The sequence below is a fragment of the Salmo salar genome, chromosome ssa12 (genome assembly GCF_905237065.1).
Source record: "Salmo salar chromosome ssa12, Ssal_v3.1, whole genome shotgun sequence".
Taxonomy (NCBI): Eukaryota; Metazoa; Chordata; class Actinopteri; order Salmoniformes; family Salmonidae; genus Salmo; species Salmo salar.
Window position 1 is genome coordinate 33,363,912 of NC_059453.1, and position 16,509 is coordinate 33,380,420.

At 40.9% G+C, this 16,509-nt stretch overlaps 1 protein-coding gene across 2 annotated transcripts in view; it reads left to right on the forward strand.

Moving 5' to 3' along the window:
- The first annotated feature begins 1,103 nt into the window (after positions 1-1,103).
- LOC106564882 (protein kinase C alpha type) overlaps positions 1,104-16,509 on the forward strand; it is a 266,895-nt gene continuing 251,489 nt past the window's right edge. For both annotated transcript variants that reach the window (XM_014131369.2, XM_014131371.2), the window contains exons 1-2: positions 1,104-1,452; positions 2,465-2,496. In XM_014131369.2, the coding sequence (XP_013986844.1) occupies positions 1,286-1,452; positions 2,465-2,496 (199 nt within the window). In that variant the 5' untranslated portion in view covers positions 1,104-1,285. The remainder of the gene's footprint in view (positions 1,453-2,464; positions 2,497-16,509) is intronic.

A 16,509-nucleotide genomic window follows, 5' to 3' on the forward strand; every position in this document is an offset into this window, starting at 1 on the left:
ATGCTGCAGTGGCAAAGTCGATATCCACGTTTATAAACATAGGGTCGCTAACCTGCCCTACAAAGGCAAAATGCAGTTACTACGAATTTGGTAAAAAAATCTTGGATCTTTTGTAATGGCCAGGTATTATCTGATTAATGTGGTATCAGGTTTCAGGTAAGGCCCAAGTGCAGACTGTAAAAGTAACAATGTTTATAGCAACAACAGGGGCAGGGAAACAGGTCAAGGCAGGCAGGGATCGATAATCCAGAATAGCGGCAAAGGTACAGGACAGCAGGCAGGCTCAGACAGAGTGGTCAGGTAGAGTGGTCAGGTAGGAGGGCTCAGAGTCAGGACAGGCAAAGGTCAAAACCAGGACGAAAAGCGATACTTGTGCAACCCAGAAGCTAAGAAACCACTTGTTGACTATAACAAACAAGACAAACTGGCACAGACAGACAGAAACCACAGGTATAAATACCCCTGGGATAAGTGGGGAAGATGGGTGACACCTGGAAGGGGGTGGAGACAAGCACAAGTGAAACAAATCAGGGCGTGCCAGTGTGGTATTTATTTTCCTGACAGAAGAACAAGCCAGTTGATCAGAATATATCAGAAATTGCTGTCTGTCTAGACAGAAAAAGACTTTGAAGTCAGATTTTGCAGTAAAAAAAAAACATAGATACTGTGTTGCCTTTGTAGGGCAGTACTGTTATTGTTATTTGTGATGTAAACATTAGGGGAGGGTCATGTGAAAATATGACCCTCCCCCCACAGTAAATGTCGAACTGTCCCTAATAAACCATACATAACACATTGATAATGAATAAAAATGTGATGCCTATGATCAGTGCTTGACTTAGGCGAAATAGGTGCCGGTACCCATTTTGGGCGCTGAATTTAGGTGCAGGAACTCCATAATAAATACATTTTAGCCAAGTCAAGCACTGACTATGATATGACTGATATGTAGTTTCTCTTCAAGTAAATAGTTTTAAACCAAACATTTGCCAGTATCTTTTACACCACTGGGTGACACTCCAATCTTCCAAATTCCAACAGACAGTAGCCCTCCCACTAGGCGATTAATTGTTGTGACGTCAGCTCAAGTGAAAGAAGGAAGCAAGCGCTCAGTGTGGAGCTGTCAGTAAAAGTAGTTGTAGCGACAGCCCATAGATAGTACAGTGTGTCCAGTTACAGTCTGACCGCCTCTCCTGCTCAGTGGCAAAATACAGTACGCGTGGAAATACATTGGATTGAATAGGCATATACATTGGATAGAGAGGAATAACGTTGCTTTTTGATTATGGCTGATGTCACGCAATTCAACGAGGGGACCGGGGACGTCGCGAAAGGGTTCGCTCGTAAAGGAGCTTTGAGGCAGAAGAACGTCCATGAAGTGAAGGACCACAAATTCACTGCAAGGTTCTTCAAGCAGCCGACTTTTTGTAGTCACTGCACCGACTTTATCTGGTAAGCACTTTTCCTCTCCAGATGGCCTCTTGCCTGTTGAACATTTTAGAAAACTCCGCTGTCTTCTCAACCAGGTATTCGCTTGTCACTTTCCCAACATAGCTAACTGTGCTGCACCGTTACGTATAATTTCCTTACTGGAATGTTTGGTCTTCCACGCCAAAGCTGGACATCTTCAAACCAGCATTTTACTATAATGTGCCTCGAAATGCAAGCCCAAGTAAATTAATCCGTTTTACCTACAGTGGGCTAGATACACTATACATTGTAACTGACAGCGCGCCTACTTTAATGTTTGTTACAAATCTTAAAAGTTGTATTTCTCATAGTCCTCGTGTTTTTGGTAAATATTGAAATAATAACTTCCTGCCAACGAAATATAGGCTCTAAAACCCGAAACAAATAAGTGGTAACTATTCGGGATGTTGGGTGGTTGAAGACGCACCCATGTTGACCAAACTTCATCTTCATGGGGTTGTGTTGTTTCCTTGACCATGTATTGATAGCTACAGAGAGAGATGTAATCTTGAGTGAGTGAACATCATTTTACAGTTACTACCTATGGCCTCTAAAATACTCCTAAGTAATGTGTAATGATTATTGGGAAACACCTTAAACTGTTTAAGCTTCTTGCTTTTATCTTCTGACTGCAGCCTGTCCTACAGTACCTTACTCGAGGTTTGCTTTGCAAAATGTAGCCACCTGAAAAAATAACAATATTAAAGGGCAGTCAACACCCCTCAGGCTTCTCATCCCCCCCCCAATATCTGAAAGGTGCTCCCCCTTTCCTATTCATACACACAGCATTTCAATGAGCTAGTATTCTAGATGTCTTGCCTCAACTTTGAGCTTAATATTCAACATTTCCCACCGAATAAGCCCTTAATTGAGACAGACTTAGAAGTCTTGGAGACTACTGCTGTCTCTGCTTGATATTGCAAACATGTTTGTTTGTTTCTGTCAGTTTAATGCTATTTGTTATTTCATTCATCACTTTCCTCTGTTTTCACAGGGGATTTGGAAAGCAAGGATTCCAGTGCCAAGGTAAAATGCAATTGATTGACGTCCATTCACTCATTTGTGAGTGTTTTTGTACTGCATTCAAGAGGACCAGTCCATTTGACTTGCATTGACTAAAGAATGTTGCAATTCATATTGGAATTACTTACCTTTTAAAGAGTTTGAGAGATACAGGTAGGCGATGTTCCCTCTAAGCTGCAAGGCACAGGCAGCTCCCATCAGACTGCAGGAAAGTCTTTTTTCTTAAAGGGGCAGTGTTGTAATTTTAAGATGGTCTTGAATAAGCGAAGTAGCCAATAGGCAGAGGGTAGCATAATTTGTCTGATTCCCTGTAATAATGGTATGGGAATAATGACTTTTATTTTTTAAAGTGGTTTCTTGCATCAAAAAACAACATTTTCAGTCACCTTGTCTGAAGGACAAGTGGATAAACAGTTTTTTTCAAAAGTAGGCTTTCATTGAACACTAGAAAATTGACTGCTACTGTAGGCTTAATGATAGAACAGCTATTTCCATGTTACAATGTTATGGGATGCATTTTTCTCCATTGTTTTTGATGGTAGGCCACTCTGGTAGGTCTACATGATGATCAAATAGCCACAGTGGCTAACTGTTAAAAAAGTAAATTAAAGCAGATACAGCCTTAGTGTTCACAGTAAACATGTGGCGGAAGTTATGATGTCTTCCTTACACACACACACACTGGAATATGAAGTTGTAAATAATAGAAAATAATGGTTAAAGTATCTGTGACAGCGTTCAGGTCTAATCACTCAAAGAAATGGCATGGATTAATGTTGTGACTGTTTCCTTCCCTTTCCCAATATCATTACTATTTCAAGTCGTTTGAAGCAGTTCTTTAAAAAAAATAAAAAATAAAAAGTTATTTATACATTTTGAATAAGCCAATGACTCGCAATGTAGGGACTTTGAACTTTCATTACTCTCCGGGCATTTTTGTTTGAGTCTCAGGAGTTTCTTCAAATGCACTTTGAGACTTAAATCATCTTAATTGGATTTCATGCAGCTAATGCTAAGGAATGTCTTGATGTTTAGTGGTTGTCTGTGTGAAGAATTGATGGTCTACGATTTAAAAAAAAAAAAAAAATAAATAAAGGTTATTTATGATATCAAAGTGTGAACATTTACAATGCACTCCTCAGCTCTTGGAAAGACGGACCTAGATGTTTTGGGGACTACTTGCTAAACATTTCATGGAGAAATGAATGAGCATGCATTATTCTCAGCTGACTAACTGGACTGACATGAAATCAAATCACACATGGCAGTCTCATGGATGCCAGAGTTCAAATAGGCTTTGTAAAGGAAAAAGAAATATGAGATTTTCTCTACAAAACCAAAGCCCTATGGGCCCCTGTCAGAAGTAGTGCACTACATAGGGAATAGGGTGCCCTTTGGGACTTAGAATGGTGTACTGTAGCCTGGCAGCTGAATCTGCTTGTGCTTTAACCAGGCTAGGTCAGAGGGGTTAATGGCATTTGTCTGTAGTTTGCCAAGTCTTCTTAGTCAGACTGGGTCTGTGTCTCTTCCATGTGCCATCAATAATCTCAAACTTCTTGTTTACCGATTCCCATCAGGGCATTACTCAAACCTGAAGAATGTAGGCTGCTAGGCTGTGCTCGTGCTGAGAAAAGGCAAACTTTTGTCTCAAGAAAATGTTTTTTATCGAGGTACCAGTTACCAGGATTTATAAAAGGTTTCTAAACTGTATATAGGCTATATATACTGTACATGCACTGAGTGTACAAAACATTAGGAACACCATACTAATATTGAGTTTAACCCCCCCTTTGCCCTCAGAACAGCCTCAATTCATCGTGGCATGGACTCTACAAAGTGTCAAGCATTGCACGGGGATGCTGGCCCATGTTGACTCCAATGCTTCCCACAGTTGTGTCAAGTTGGCTGGATGTCCTTTCGGTGGTGGACCATTCTTGATACACACGGGAAACTGTTGAGTGGGGAAAAACCCAGCAGCATTGCACCTACTACCATACTCTGTTCAAAGGCACTTAAATATTTTGTCTTGCTCATTCACCCTCTGAATGGCACACATACACAATCCATGTTTCAATTGTCTCAATGCTTAAAAATCCTCTTTACCTGTCTCCTCCCCTTCATCTACAGTGATTGAAGTGAATTTAACAAGTGACATCAATAATGGATCATAGCTTTCACTTGTATTCACCTAGTCGGTCTCTGTCATGGAAAGAGCAGGTGTTCCTAATGTTTTTTACACTCAGTGTGTATATTTATGTATTCCGATTCAGTTTTATACTTTTAGATGGCAATTATTTTGAAAGGGTAATGTATTGTCATGGACATTTAGTGAAAATAATGCTGCACTAACTCAAGCCAAGTCTTCACTAGCCAGATGTTTATTTTGGTTCTAAAGCATTGTGGCCTGACCTGAATATCTTAAATATATAGTTTAATAGTGTACAATTGTGGTGCTTAGATTGTTGTTAGTTTGTTGTTGTAAGTCCTTGATTGTAAGCCACTATGGATAAAAGTGTCCGCTAAATGACTATTTAATGTGTCTGATATCACTAGACCGTTTTCATGTTGAAAAGAGAAACAACAGTAACTCAACATTTTACTGGAGACATCGAAAAGGAAGTGGATCATTACGTTATCTGCTGTCTTGATCTGCCATACATTTTCTGAAGCTGTCAATTAGCTTGGCAGCCAGAGAGAGACATGTTGGTTTGCTGGTAAAGTTATTATTTTGTTGGAATCATACTTTTTCCTATTCTTTGAAAGCATCGCCTGCATGGCTGCACTTCCAATGAACTGGCGTAATACCCGAGAAAAACCCACTCTCGTCCTTTCTCTAGAAGATAAGAATGTGAGCAAAGCAGGACATTTTCCTAAGGAGCAAACACTTCATTAATGATACCGGTTGAATGCCAGTTTAGTATGTTGATTTGCGCTTAAGTGGTGTCCCCCTCGGATATATGCCATCCTCTGTTGAACATGAATGGTAGTGTAATGTGGAAAGTGGTGATCTTGCCAGCCAGTGCTGAGAGTCCCTGCCTCATGGTAAGTGCTGCTGCTTCAGCCAGCCAGGATGATGTTAACCTGTGATCGTTGAGCCGTTGGTTGAATGTGATCCATTCTGAAAGGATGTCTTCTGAGAGCTGCTGTTAAATGGCAGGAAAAGACATCCATTTGCTGGAGTACGAGGATAAACACTCGCCAGAGAAGGCTTTTTGATCTCTTGGGGGTTCAGAAGCCCCTTGTCTGGAATATGACTTATTTTATTGTTGTGGAGTGAGAGAGAGCGAAATAGTGTGTGTGTTTATGTTCCTGCATGCATGTGTGTATCGTAAATTGTATGTACCCATACGTACGGATGTGTGTTGTACATAATGCATATATCTGTGTATTTGTCTATGTGTGTGGAGCCTGTCTTCCAGGTCTAGCAACTGTGATCGATAAAGACACTCCTCCATTTGTATGTGTGTCTTGGAGATGCGATGCACTTTGCTCAGATTGTTTGCCGGCGCTCGAATATTTGATGGTAAAGCCTGCTCATTATCGAGTCAGGGCTAGGTGCTGCAGTGACATGTTTTTAGCTGTATGCCAAAGCACCATCGGTGAAGCCCCTTTTTGTCTCTGTCTTGTCCTCTCCCTCTGGGTTCTGTCACCATCGCAGCATCGCTCGTGACTGTTAGCCTCTATTTGTCATGTAGAAATCACAGTGCACTATTAAAGACCTACACAAAACCCCTGCATTCAGAGCATTAGAGTTAGACTCTAGATGTGCATTAGAGATATCAGCAACACTGTGTTGGTGCTAGCTGCTCTTCTCCCCTAGTAGGATGTAGGGACTGATCTCTGTATCCATTCCATATACTTACGCAGAGAGCTGGTAGCAGTGGCTTTACAGCCACTCTGGAAAACACAGCATTTCCCCCTGTTATAAATCTGTTCCTGGGTCTACTGCTAAATAAATAATGGCCACCGTATCAAGATGAAGGCGAGGAGGTAACGTCCCTGCTATTCAAAAGCTGAAGGTCCCACTTAAAAATACCTGTCCTCTCATCAGTTATTAACGGACTCCTTGGAAATGGGGAGGCTCAAGTCAACAAGCAGGGAGGCTTCTATTGAGTACAGACATGATAAGCCTATCATATTGGGCTTTCTGTGCCGGCCTGAAATGAAGTTACATTTGACTTTCTGGAATGAATTAATTTGTTGGTGATCAAATGTGAACTCGACATACGGTATAGTGTTTCCAACAATTGTTAAGTTGTTGCATGCGAGACATTAAAAGGAGCTTGTGTCATATTTGTCACCATTCTAAAACCATTAGCTACCAATCCCCCATGGATTATTTCATATCTAGTCTATTCAGACCAACTAAAGCAACATTGATGATTTTAAGAGTTCAAGATCTCTTCCTATCGTTTCGTTATGGGAATCCCCAGACAGTACATAGTGCTTGTCAGAAGCCTTAGTCAACAGAGAAATCATATCCACTAGCGAACACTCAAGTCATTTTTCCTTGGTTTGTAAACCGACACGGTCATAGTTGAGCTATGCTGTTGTCACTACCATGTTACTTGCCCTCTCCAATTATAAGGTTGAGAAAATACGACCAAAGTAAAGGTGAAGGGTGAACAAGCCCTCATGTTTACCCAAGTGCAAGTAGTCACCATGTGAGATGGTATTTGGGCCTATTCTTGTTACCCTCAGACAATCCTGTTTCAGTGGAATCCAATTCCACAAGTTAACCTGCAGGCGTTTGTATTCATATCCCAACTACATAGGAATTGCTGTTGCCACATTGTCAACTTGTGCATGGCTCGACACAGCCTCTATAAACTGTACCATTAAAACATGATAGCAGTCTTTCGTCCAAATGGTAAGAATGTAGGTATTACCACTAATATTGAATGGAGGAGTTAGCGTAAGAATTCTATTGATGGTTATTGGCCCAATTGAACATTTAAGCCCATCTAGGCACATCATATACTGTACCTAAGTGTATATCAATTGATTCTAAAATAAAATGACCATGGCGAAGTCTGCTTTTAGATCTTACATAATCTCCTGGCAGGCTTGTCCATACATTGATAACATATATTGAAACCATGATAAACCAACCGTAAAACCATTGGCTTCAAAACGAACTACCTCAGACGGACTACCTTCTCTTCCATTATGGTTGGAGTATGGATGGAGAAATGGAGCCCAGGGAATAGTGTCTTCATGGAAGGCCATTGGTGGTTTGAAGGGTTGATGGAAGGGTTGAATGGGTCTTCTTTGACCGGTGGTAGTGGATTTTACGCGATGCCTTCCAATGGTCTGTGGCTGGTGAGAGTGGAGGGATAATGGGTTTCTTCATGTGAGAGGATCAGTGACCAATCTTCCAAGGGAGTGGTAGGAGCAGAGCAATGCTTCTATGACTATGGACATGTAGGGTAAATTAATGAGATATGTTGATGGACAGTGTAATGGTGATGGCTCCACAAAATTGAGTCTTTCTCTCTTGTTTGAACTTAACCAGTCAAATTGGGTTAGATCAGTCCAATATAATACCTGAACAAATTTAGACAAATATTTACATATAACAAAGGTTTCTAAGTTTTGTTCTCTCTATTCAAAATAACTGACTTAATTTAACCAGTGTAACACAGACAAACCAAGCCTGTGTGTCTCTGTTCACTTTCATTGTGTTTGCAGACATGCTTAACCATGTTCAAACCAAACATTGACCCAGAGGAGACGTGATAACGCACTCCCGTTCCCTGGAACCTCCCTCTTCTCCCTTTGACGAACAGCGGCCTCTCAACCCGCTCTTGGATCATGCTCCGGGCTTGTTTAGACAGTGCTAAGGGAATCCTTGTGCACATCCTGTGTTGACAGAGGACGGAAAGGTCAGCTCTACCCTGTGTCCTTACTTTTAGAGTTCGACCGATTTTATGATTTTTCACCGCCGATACCGATTATTGGAGGACCAAAAAAAGCCGATACCGATTAATCGGCCAATTGTTATTTTATATATATATATATATCATTTTTATTTGTAATGACAATTACAACAATACTGAATGAACAATGAACACTTATTTTAACTTAATACATGAATAAAATCAATTTAGTCTCAAATAAATAATGAAACATGTTCAATTTGGTTTAAATAATGAAAAAACAGTGTTGGAGAAGAAAGTAAAAGTGCAATGTGTGCCATGTAAAAAGCTAACGTTTAAATTCCTTACTCAGAACATATGAAAGCTGGTGGTTCCTTTTAACATGAGACTTCAATATTCCCAGTTAAGAAGTTTTAGGTTGTATTTATTATAGGAATTGTGACGCGTCGACTATTTCTTTCTGTACCATTTTTGTATTTCATATACCTTTGACTATTGGATGTTCTTATAGGCATTTTAATATTGCCAGCCTAATCTCGGTAGTTCATAGGCTTGAAGTCATAAACAGCGCTGTGCTACATGCATTGCTAAGAGCTGCTGGCAAACGCAGTAAAGTGCTGTTTGAATGAATGATTACGAGCCCGCTGCTGCCTACCACCGCTCAGTCAGACTGCTCTATCAAATATTAAATCATAGACTTAATTATAATAAACACACAGAAATACGAGTCTGAGTTTCCGGATTTCACCATATTAAATTACCTATCATTACGAAAACAAAACGTTTATTCTTTCAGTGAAATACGGAACCGTTCCGCATTTTATTGAACGGGTGGCAACCCTAAGTCTAAATATTGCTGTTACATTGCACAACCTTCCATGTTAGGTCATAATTATGTAAAATTCTGGCAAATGAATTACGGTCTTTGTTAGGAAGAAATGGTTTTCACACAGTTCGCAAAGAGCCAGGCGGCCTAAACTGCTGCATATACCCTGACTCTGCTTGCACTGAACACAAGAGAAGTGACACAATTTCCCTAGTTAATATTGCCTGCTAACATGAATTTCTTTTAACTAAATATACAGGTTAAAAAATATACTTCTGTGTATTGAATTTAAGGAAGGCATTGATGTTTATGGTTAGGTACATTTGTGCAACAATTGTGCTTTTTTCGCAAATGTGCTTTTGTTATCATCGCCTTTTTGGTTGAAGTAGGCTGTGATTCGATGATAAATTAACAGGCACCGCTTTGATTATATGCAAGGCAGGACAAGCTAGTTAACCTAGTAATATCATCAACCATGTGTAGTTAGTGATTATCTGAAGATTGATTGTTTTTTATAAGATAAGTTTAATGCTAGCTAGCAACTTACCTTGGTTCCTTGCAGCCACAAGGTCCTTTTGATGCTGCACTCGCGTAACAGGTGGTCAGCCTGCCACGCAGTCTCCTCGTGGATTGCAATGTAATCGGCTTCCAAAAAGGCAGATTTACCGATTTTTTTGTTATGAAAACTTGAAATCGGCCCTCGTTAATCGGCCATGCCGATTTAATCTGTCGACCTCTACTTACTTTCCCCCGCAGTCCAGCAGGTGTTTATTCTAGTCCTCCCATCGCCCATAGGTACCGAGGACTCCCATCTGCCTTCCCCTGTTTTGGAGTTGGTTCTCAGCAGTACATTTTTAAGCTTGTCTCACTTTTTATTGCTGTAACGACTAGTTTCAGAGAGACAGATTAGGTCTAGTTCTGGATTTAAAACATTCTCAATGGAGATTCTCCACTGAAAGTGCTATTTAGTCCAGGACTAGGCCTAATCTGGGTCTGAGAAATCATTCCTTAGTATCCAAAAAACTTTTATTGTATAGGTTGGTAGGTAGGTAGTTTGTTATGGGGGACTACAGCACTCTTCATTTGACTAGTTGGTCCTGTTGTATCTAGCAGCCTCTCTATGCTTAATTTAGCCTGTACCTCTATTCTGCCTGTAGTTATACAGGGTACAGTTATACATTTTTTTTTATCACCGACACTTTGATAATATATTTAGTTTAGAAATGTTTTGACCAAGACGGGTGACTGACAGAATGGGTGCTGCTGTGCTCTGACACGCTGCATACTCATTGGCGTCACTCCAATTATGTGAAGGCGTCTGCTACATTTTTATGGAACCATCAACCCTCAATGGGTTACGGTTCCATTATTTTTCCATGGTGCTGTCTTCATTGTAAATGATCTGCAGTATTCTATATACTCTTTCCCTGCCATATTTCCCCTGGGTTTACAAGGCCTTATATACTGTATAATGAATACCATCTCTTCCTTAGGGACGTGTGATGGCTTTATCACAATGTGCACCTGAAATCACCTTTAATGGACAGTGTTGGTACCAGTCAGTGAGGCAAGGTTAGAGGGAGAATTTGCCATAAACAAACCCACTGCTGACACCAGTCGACAGGCAAAGGCCAACTGTGTCAACCAACCAGTGTTATGTGACTTATGCTGGTGCTTTGGAATGCCAAACACATTGCCCTGTGGTGGAGCCAGCACATCGCCTCGGAGGCTGTGGATTGGGGCTTTCACAATAGGGCTCTCCTCCCCTGGGCTGAGTGCCAGAGAGCTTGGCCGCTACAGTGCACTCTGCCTTGGGTAGAGCAGATGTAACCACCACTTCTTCCCCTCTCTCTCACTCCGCATTCTCTCCATTCCACAGCATCCTAAGGGAAATGATCAATAAAGCCCTCGGTTTGCGCCAGGCTCGTTCTTATGTACTCTGAAAGCTGAGGTCATGACCTTGAATTATACCCAAGCTGATGATTCAGATTTTAGCTGCTGCTTATCACAATAGTGAAAGAATACAGAGAGGGCTTGCTAGTAGAGCTTGTGTCTGTCTGTCTGGTCTTGTCTTGTCTTGTCCGGTCCTGACTACGCTGGCCCCGGGAGTAAAACTGCTTAACCCCCTAAACCTTCCATTGGTACAGCCTCTGGATTCTCCATCCACCGTAGGCCACATAGAACCTAGACAATCCCTCCTTTCCAGCCCATGTATGCACACAAATGCAACAGCATCTCTGGCCCCTAGGGCTGAGCAGCAGGAACAGAACAGTGCGAACCTCCATTACATCCGTTACCCTGAGAGCTACTACAGTACAACAGCTAGATATTTAGGCCTATATCAAACCCCTCAACCACGACTTACTTTAGTGCCAGGCATTAAAATGCTGTATATGGACTGTATCTAATCACCAACTCGCCACAACTCACTTTAGTGCCGGACATTATTAAAATGCTGTAGACCTATATGGGCATTCTAATAACATAATGCCTCAGTTTGAAAGCGAGGCAGCGACATCATTTATTTTGTACATACTAAAGTCAAATAGGCCATAAGCATACCCGAATGGGCTCAGAGCCAGGCTACAGCCAAGCCAGGGAAATTTGGCCCATGCATTAATAGCCAGGATCCTTGTGTCATGGATTGTCTCTACTTTGTAAACGACTTGCCATCACCACTGGTTAATCCAGGCCATTTCCAGGGCTGTGTGGGTGGATTATGGCTTTAGATCCAACAGAGCTGCTGTGTCTCTCTTTGTGGCCACGCAGACATGGGGAAAGCCTGCATGGCGGAGATCCCTTCAAAACAGCCCAAATGTGTCAGTACTACCGCTGTGTGCCTTTTAAGCTAAACCAGACAGGCAGCACCATGCTGTGATGGGGGATCCCTAGAGAGTTGGAGCGATACCCAGCTACCCACACTGACCAGAAATGACTTTACAAGACAAACGGCCATTTTGGATTTCCCTTAAAACCTCTGTTTTCGACACTGTAGCTGTACCGCATCGAAATGAAACCCATCCGTTCATGTTGAATTATTTATTCACTAGGGGAAATGCTTTTTGATATGTGAACAGGTTATGTTAATATTCGAGAGGCAGTGAATTGTAGCCGTTTTGCATGCCAAGCATGGCCAGATGTGTTGATGGAGAGACTGTATTTCAGAGGGATATGCTTTCAGGGCTGAGAGCTTAATTATCTACCTCTGTGCTAGAGGTCGACCGATTAATCGGCATGGCCGATTTTCAAGTTTTCATAACAATCGGTAATTGGCCTTTTTGGACGCCGATTATGGCCGATGACGTTGCAATCCACGAGGAGACCGCGTGGCAGGCTGACCACCTGTTACGCAAGTACAGCATCAAAAGGATCTTGTGGCTGCAAGGTAAGTTGCTAGCTAGCATTAAACTTATAAAAAAACAATCAATCTTCACATAATCACTAGTTAACTACACGTTGTTGATGATATTACTAGTTTAACTAGCTTGTCCTGCGTTGCGTATAATCAATGCGGTGCCTGTTCATTTATCATTGAATCACAGCCTACTGTACTTCACCAAACGGTTGATGATTTAACAAAAGTTTTTTTTTTTAAACCTGCATATTTAGTTAAAATAAATTCATGTTAGCAGGCAACATTAACTAGGGAAATTGTGTCACTTCTCTTGCGTTCAGTGCAAGCAGAGTCAGAGTATAGGCAGCAGTTTGGGCCGCCTGGCTCATTGCGAACTGTGTGAAAACCATTTCTTCCTAACAAAGACTGTAATTAATTTGCCAGAATTGTACATAATTATGACCTAACATGGAAGGTTGTGCAATGTAACAGCAATATTTAGACTTAGGGTTGCCACCCGTTCGATAAAATGCGGAACGGTTCCGTATTTCACTGAAAGAATAAACGTTTTGTTTTCGAAATGATAGTTTCCGGATTTGACCATATCAAATTACCTAAAACTCGTATTTCTGTGTATTTATTATAATTAAGTCTATGATTTGATAGAGCAGTCTGACTGAGCGGTAGTAGGCAGCAGCGGGCTCGTAATCATTCATTCAAACAGCACTTTACTGCGTTTGCCAGCAGCTCTTAGCAATGCTTGTAGCACAGCGCAGTTTATGACTTCAAGCCTATGAACTCCCGAGATTAGGCTGGCAATACTAAAATGCCTATAAGAACATCCAATAGTCAAAGGTATATGAAATACAAATACTATAGAGAGAAATAGTCGACGTGTCATAATTCCTATAATAACTACAACCTAAAACTTCTTAACTTGTTATGGATAGGGGGCAGTATTTTCACGGCCGGATAAAAAACGTACCCGATTTAATCTGATTATTACTCCTGCCCAGAAACTAGAATATGAATATAATTATTAGCTTTGGATAAAAAACACTCCAAAGTTTCTAAAACTGTTTGAATGGTGTCTGTGAGTATAACAGAACTCATTTGGCAGGCCAAAACCTGAGAAGATTCCAAACAGGAAGAGCCCTCTCTGACCATTTCTTGGCCTTTGTCATCTCTATCCAAAACAGGGGATCTCTGCTGTAACGTGACATTTTCTAACGCTCCCATAGGCTCTCAGAAGGCGCCAGAACGTTGAATGATGACTTTGCAGGCCATGGCTGAAAAACAGTAGCGCATTTGGTAAGTGGTCGATCTGAGAACAATGAGACTGGCGCGCGCATGCACGAGACGACTCCATGTTTACATTTTCAGTCTTTGAACGAAAACAACGACTCCCGGTCGGAATATTATCGCTTTTTTACGAGAAAAATCGCATAAAAATTGATTTTAAACAGCGTTTGACATGCTTCGAAGTACGGTAATGGAATATTTTGAAATTCTTTTGTCACGAAACGCGCCGGGCGTGTCACCCTTCGCTACCCTTCGGATAGTGTCTTGAACGCACAACAAAACGCCGCTATTTGGATATAACTATGGATTATTTGGAACCAAACCAACATTTGTTATTGAAGTAGAAGTCCTGGGAGTGCATTCTGACGAAGAACAGCAAAGGTAATCCAATTTTTCTTATAGTAAATCTGAGTTTGGTGAGTACCAAACTTGGTGGGTGTCAAAATAGCTAGCCCGTGATGGCGAGCTATCTACTCAGAATATTGCAAAATGTGCTTTCACCAAAAAGCTATTTTCAAATCGGACACCGCGATTGCATAAAGGAGTTCTGTATCTATAATTCTTAAAATAATTTATGTTATTGTGAACGTTTTATCGTGAGTAATTTAGTAAATTCACCGGAAGTGTTCGGTGGGAATGCTAGTTCTGAACGTCACATGCTAATGTAAAAAGCTGCTTTTTGATCTAAATATGAACTTGATTGAACAAAACATGCATGTATTGTATAACATAATGTCCTAGGAGTGTCATCTGATGAAGATCATCAAAGGTTAGTGCTGCATTTAGCTGTGGTTTTGTTTTTTGTGACATTATATGCTAGCTTGAAAAATGGGTGTCTGATTATTTCTGGCTGGGTACTCTGCTGACATAATCTAATGTTTTGCTTTCGCTGTAAAGCCTTTTTGAAATCGGACAGTGTGGTTAGATAAAGGAGAGTCTTGTCTTTAAAATGGTGTAAAATAGTCATATGTTTGAAAAATTGAAGTTTTCGGATTTTCGAGGAGTTTGTATTTCGCGCCACGCCCATTATTGGATCAGGTGTTCCGCTAGCGGAACGTCTAGATGTAAGAGGTTTTAACTGGGAATATTGATGTCTCATGTTAAAAGGAACCACCAGCTTTCATATGTTCTGAGCAAGGAATTTAAACGTTAACGTTTTTACATGGCACATATTGCACTTTTACTTTCTTCTCCAACACTGTGTTTTTGCATTATTTAAACCAAATTGAACATGTTTCATTATTTATTTGAGACTAAATGGATTTTATTTATGTATTATATTAAGTTAAAATAAGTGTTCATTGTTCATTCAGTATTGTTGTAATTGTCATTATTATACATACATACATACATACATACATACATACATACATACATACATACATACATACATACATACATACATACATACATACATACAGTTGAAGTCGGACGTTTACATATACCTTAGCCAAATATATTTAAACTCAGTTTTTCACAATTCCTGACATTTAATCCTAGTAAAAATTCCCTGTCTTAGGTCAGTTAGGATCGGCAATTTATTTTAAGAATGTGAAAACTCAGAATAATAGTAGAGATTTATTTCAGCTTTTATTTCTTTCATCACATTCCCAGTGGGTCAGAAGTTTACATACACTCAATTAGTATTTGGTAGCATTGCCTTTAAATTGTTTAACTTGGGTCAAACGTTTCAGGTAGCCTTCCACAAGCTTCCCACAATAAGTTGGGTGAATTTTGGCCCATTCCTCCTGACAGAGCTGGTGTAACTGAGTCAGGTCTGTAGGCCTCCTTGCTCGCACATGCTTTTTCTGTTCTGCCCACAAATGTTCTATAGGATGAGGTCAGGGCTTTGTGATGGCCACTCCAATACCTTGACTTTGTGACTTTGTTGTCCTTAAGCTATTTTGCCACAACTTTGGGAGTATGCTTGGGGTCATTGTCCATTTGGAGATCCATTTGTGACCAAGCTTTAACTTACTGACTGATGTCTTGAGATGTTGCTTCAATATATCCACATAATTTTCCCTCCTCATGATGCCAGCTATTTTGTGAAGTGCACCAGTCCCTCCTGCAGCAAAGCACCGCCACAACATGATGCTGCCACCCCGTGCTTCACGGTTGGGATGGTGTTCTTCGGCTTGCAAGCCTCCCCCTTTTTCCTCCAAACATAACGATGGTTATTATGGCCAAACAGTTCTATTTTGTTTCATCAGACCAGAGGACATTTCTCCAAAAAGTACGATCTTTGTCCCCATGTGCAGTTGCAAACCGTAGACTGGCAGTTTTGGAGCAGTCACTTCTTCCTTGCTGAGCGTCCTTTTTAGCTTATGTCGATATAGGACTCGTTTTACTGTTTAATGTTTCCTCCAGCATCTTCACAAGGTCCTTTTGCTGTTGTTCTGGGATTGATTTGCACTTTTCGCACCAAAGTACGTTCATCTCTAGGAGACCGAACGCGTCTCCTTCCTAAGCGGTATGACGGCTGCGTGGTCCCATGGTGTTTATACTTATGTACTATTGGTTGTACACATCAATGTGGTACCTTCAGGCGTTTGGAAATTGCTCCCAAGGATGAATCAGACTTGTGGAGGTCTACGTTCTTTTTTTCTGAGGTCTTGGCTGATTTCTTTAGATTTTCCCATGATGTCAAGCAGAGGCACTGAGTTTGAAGGTAG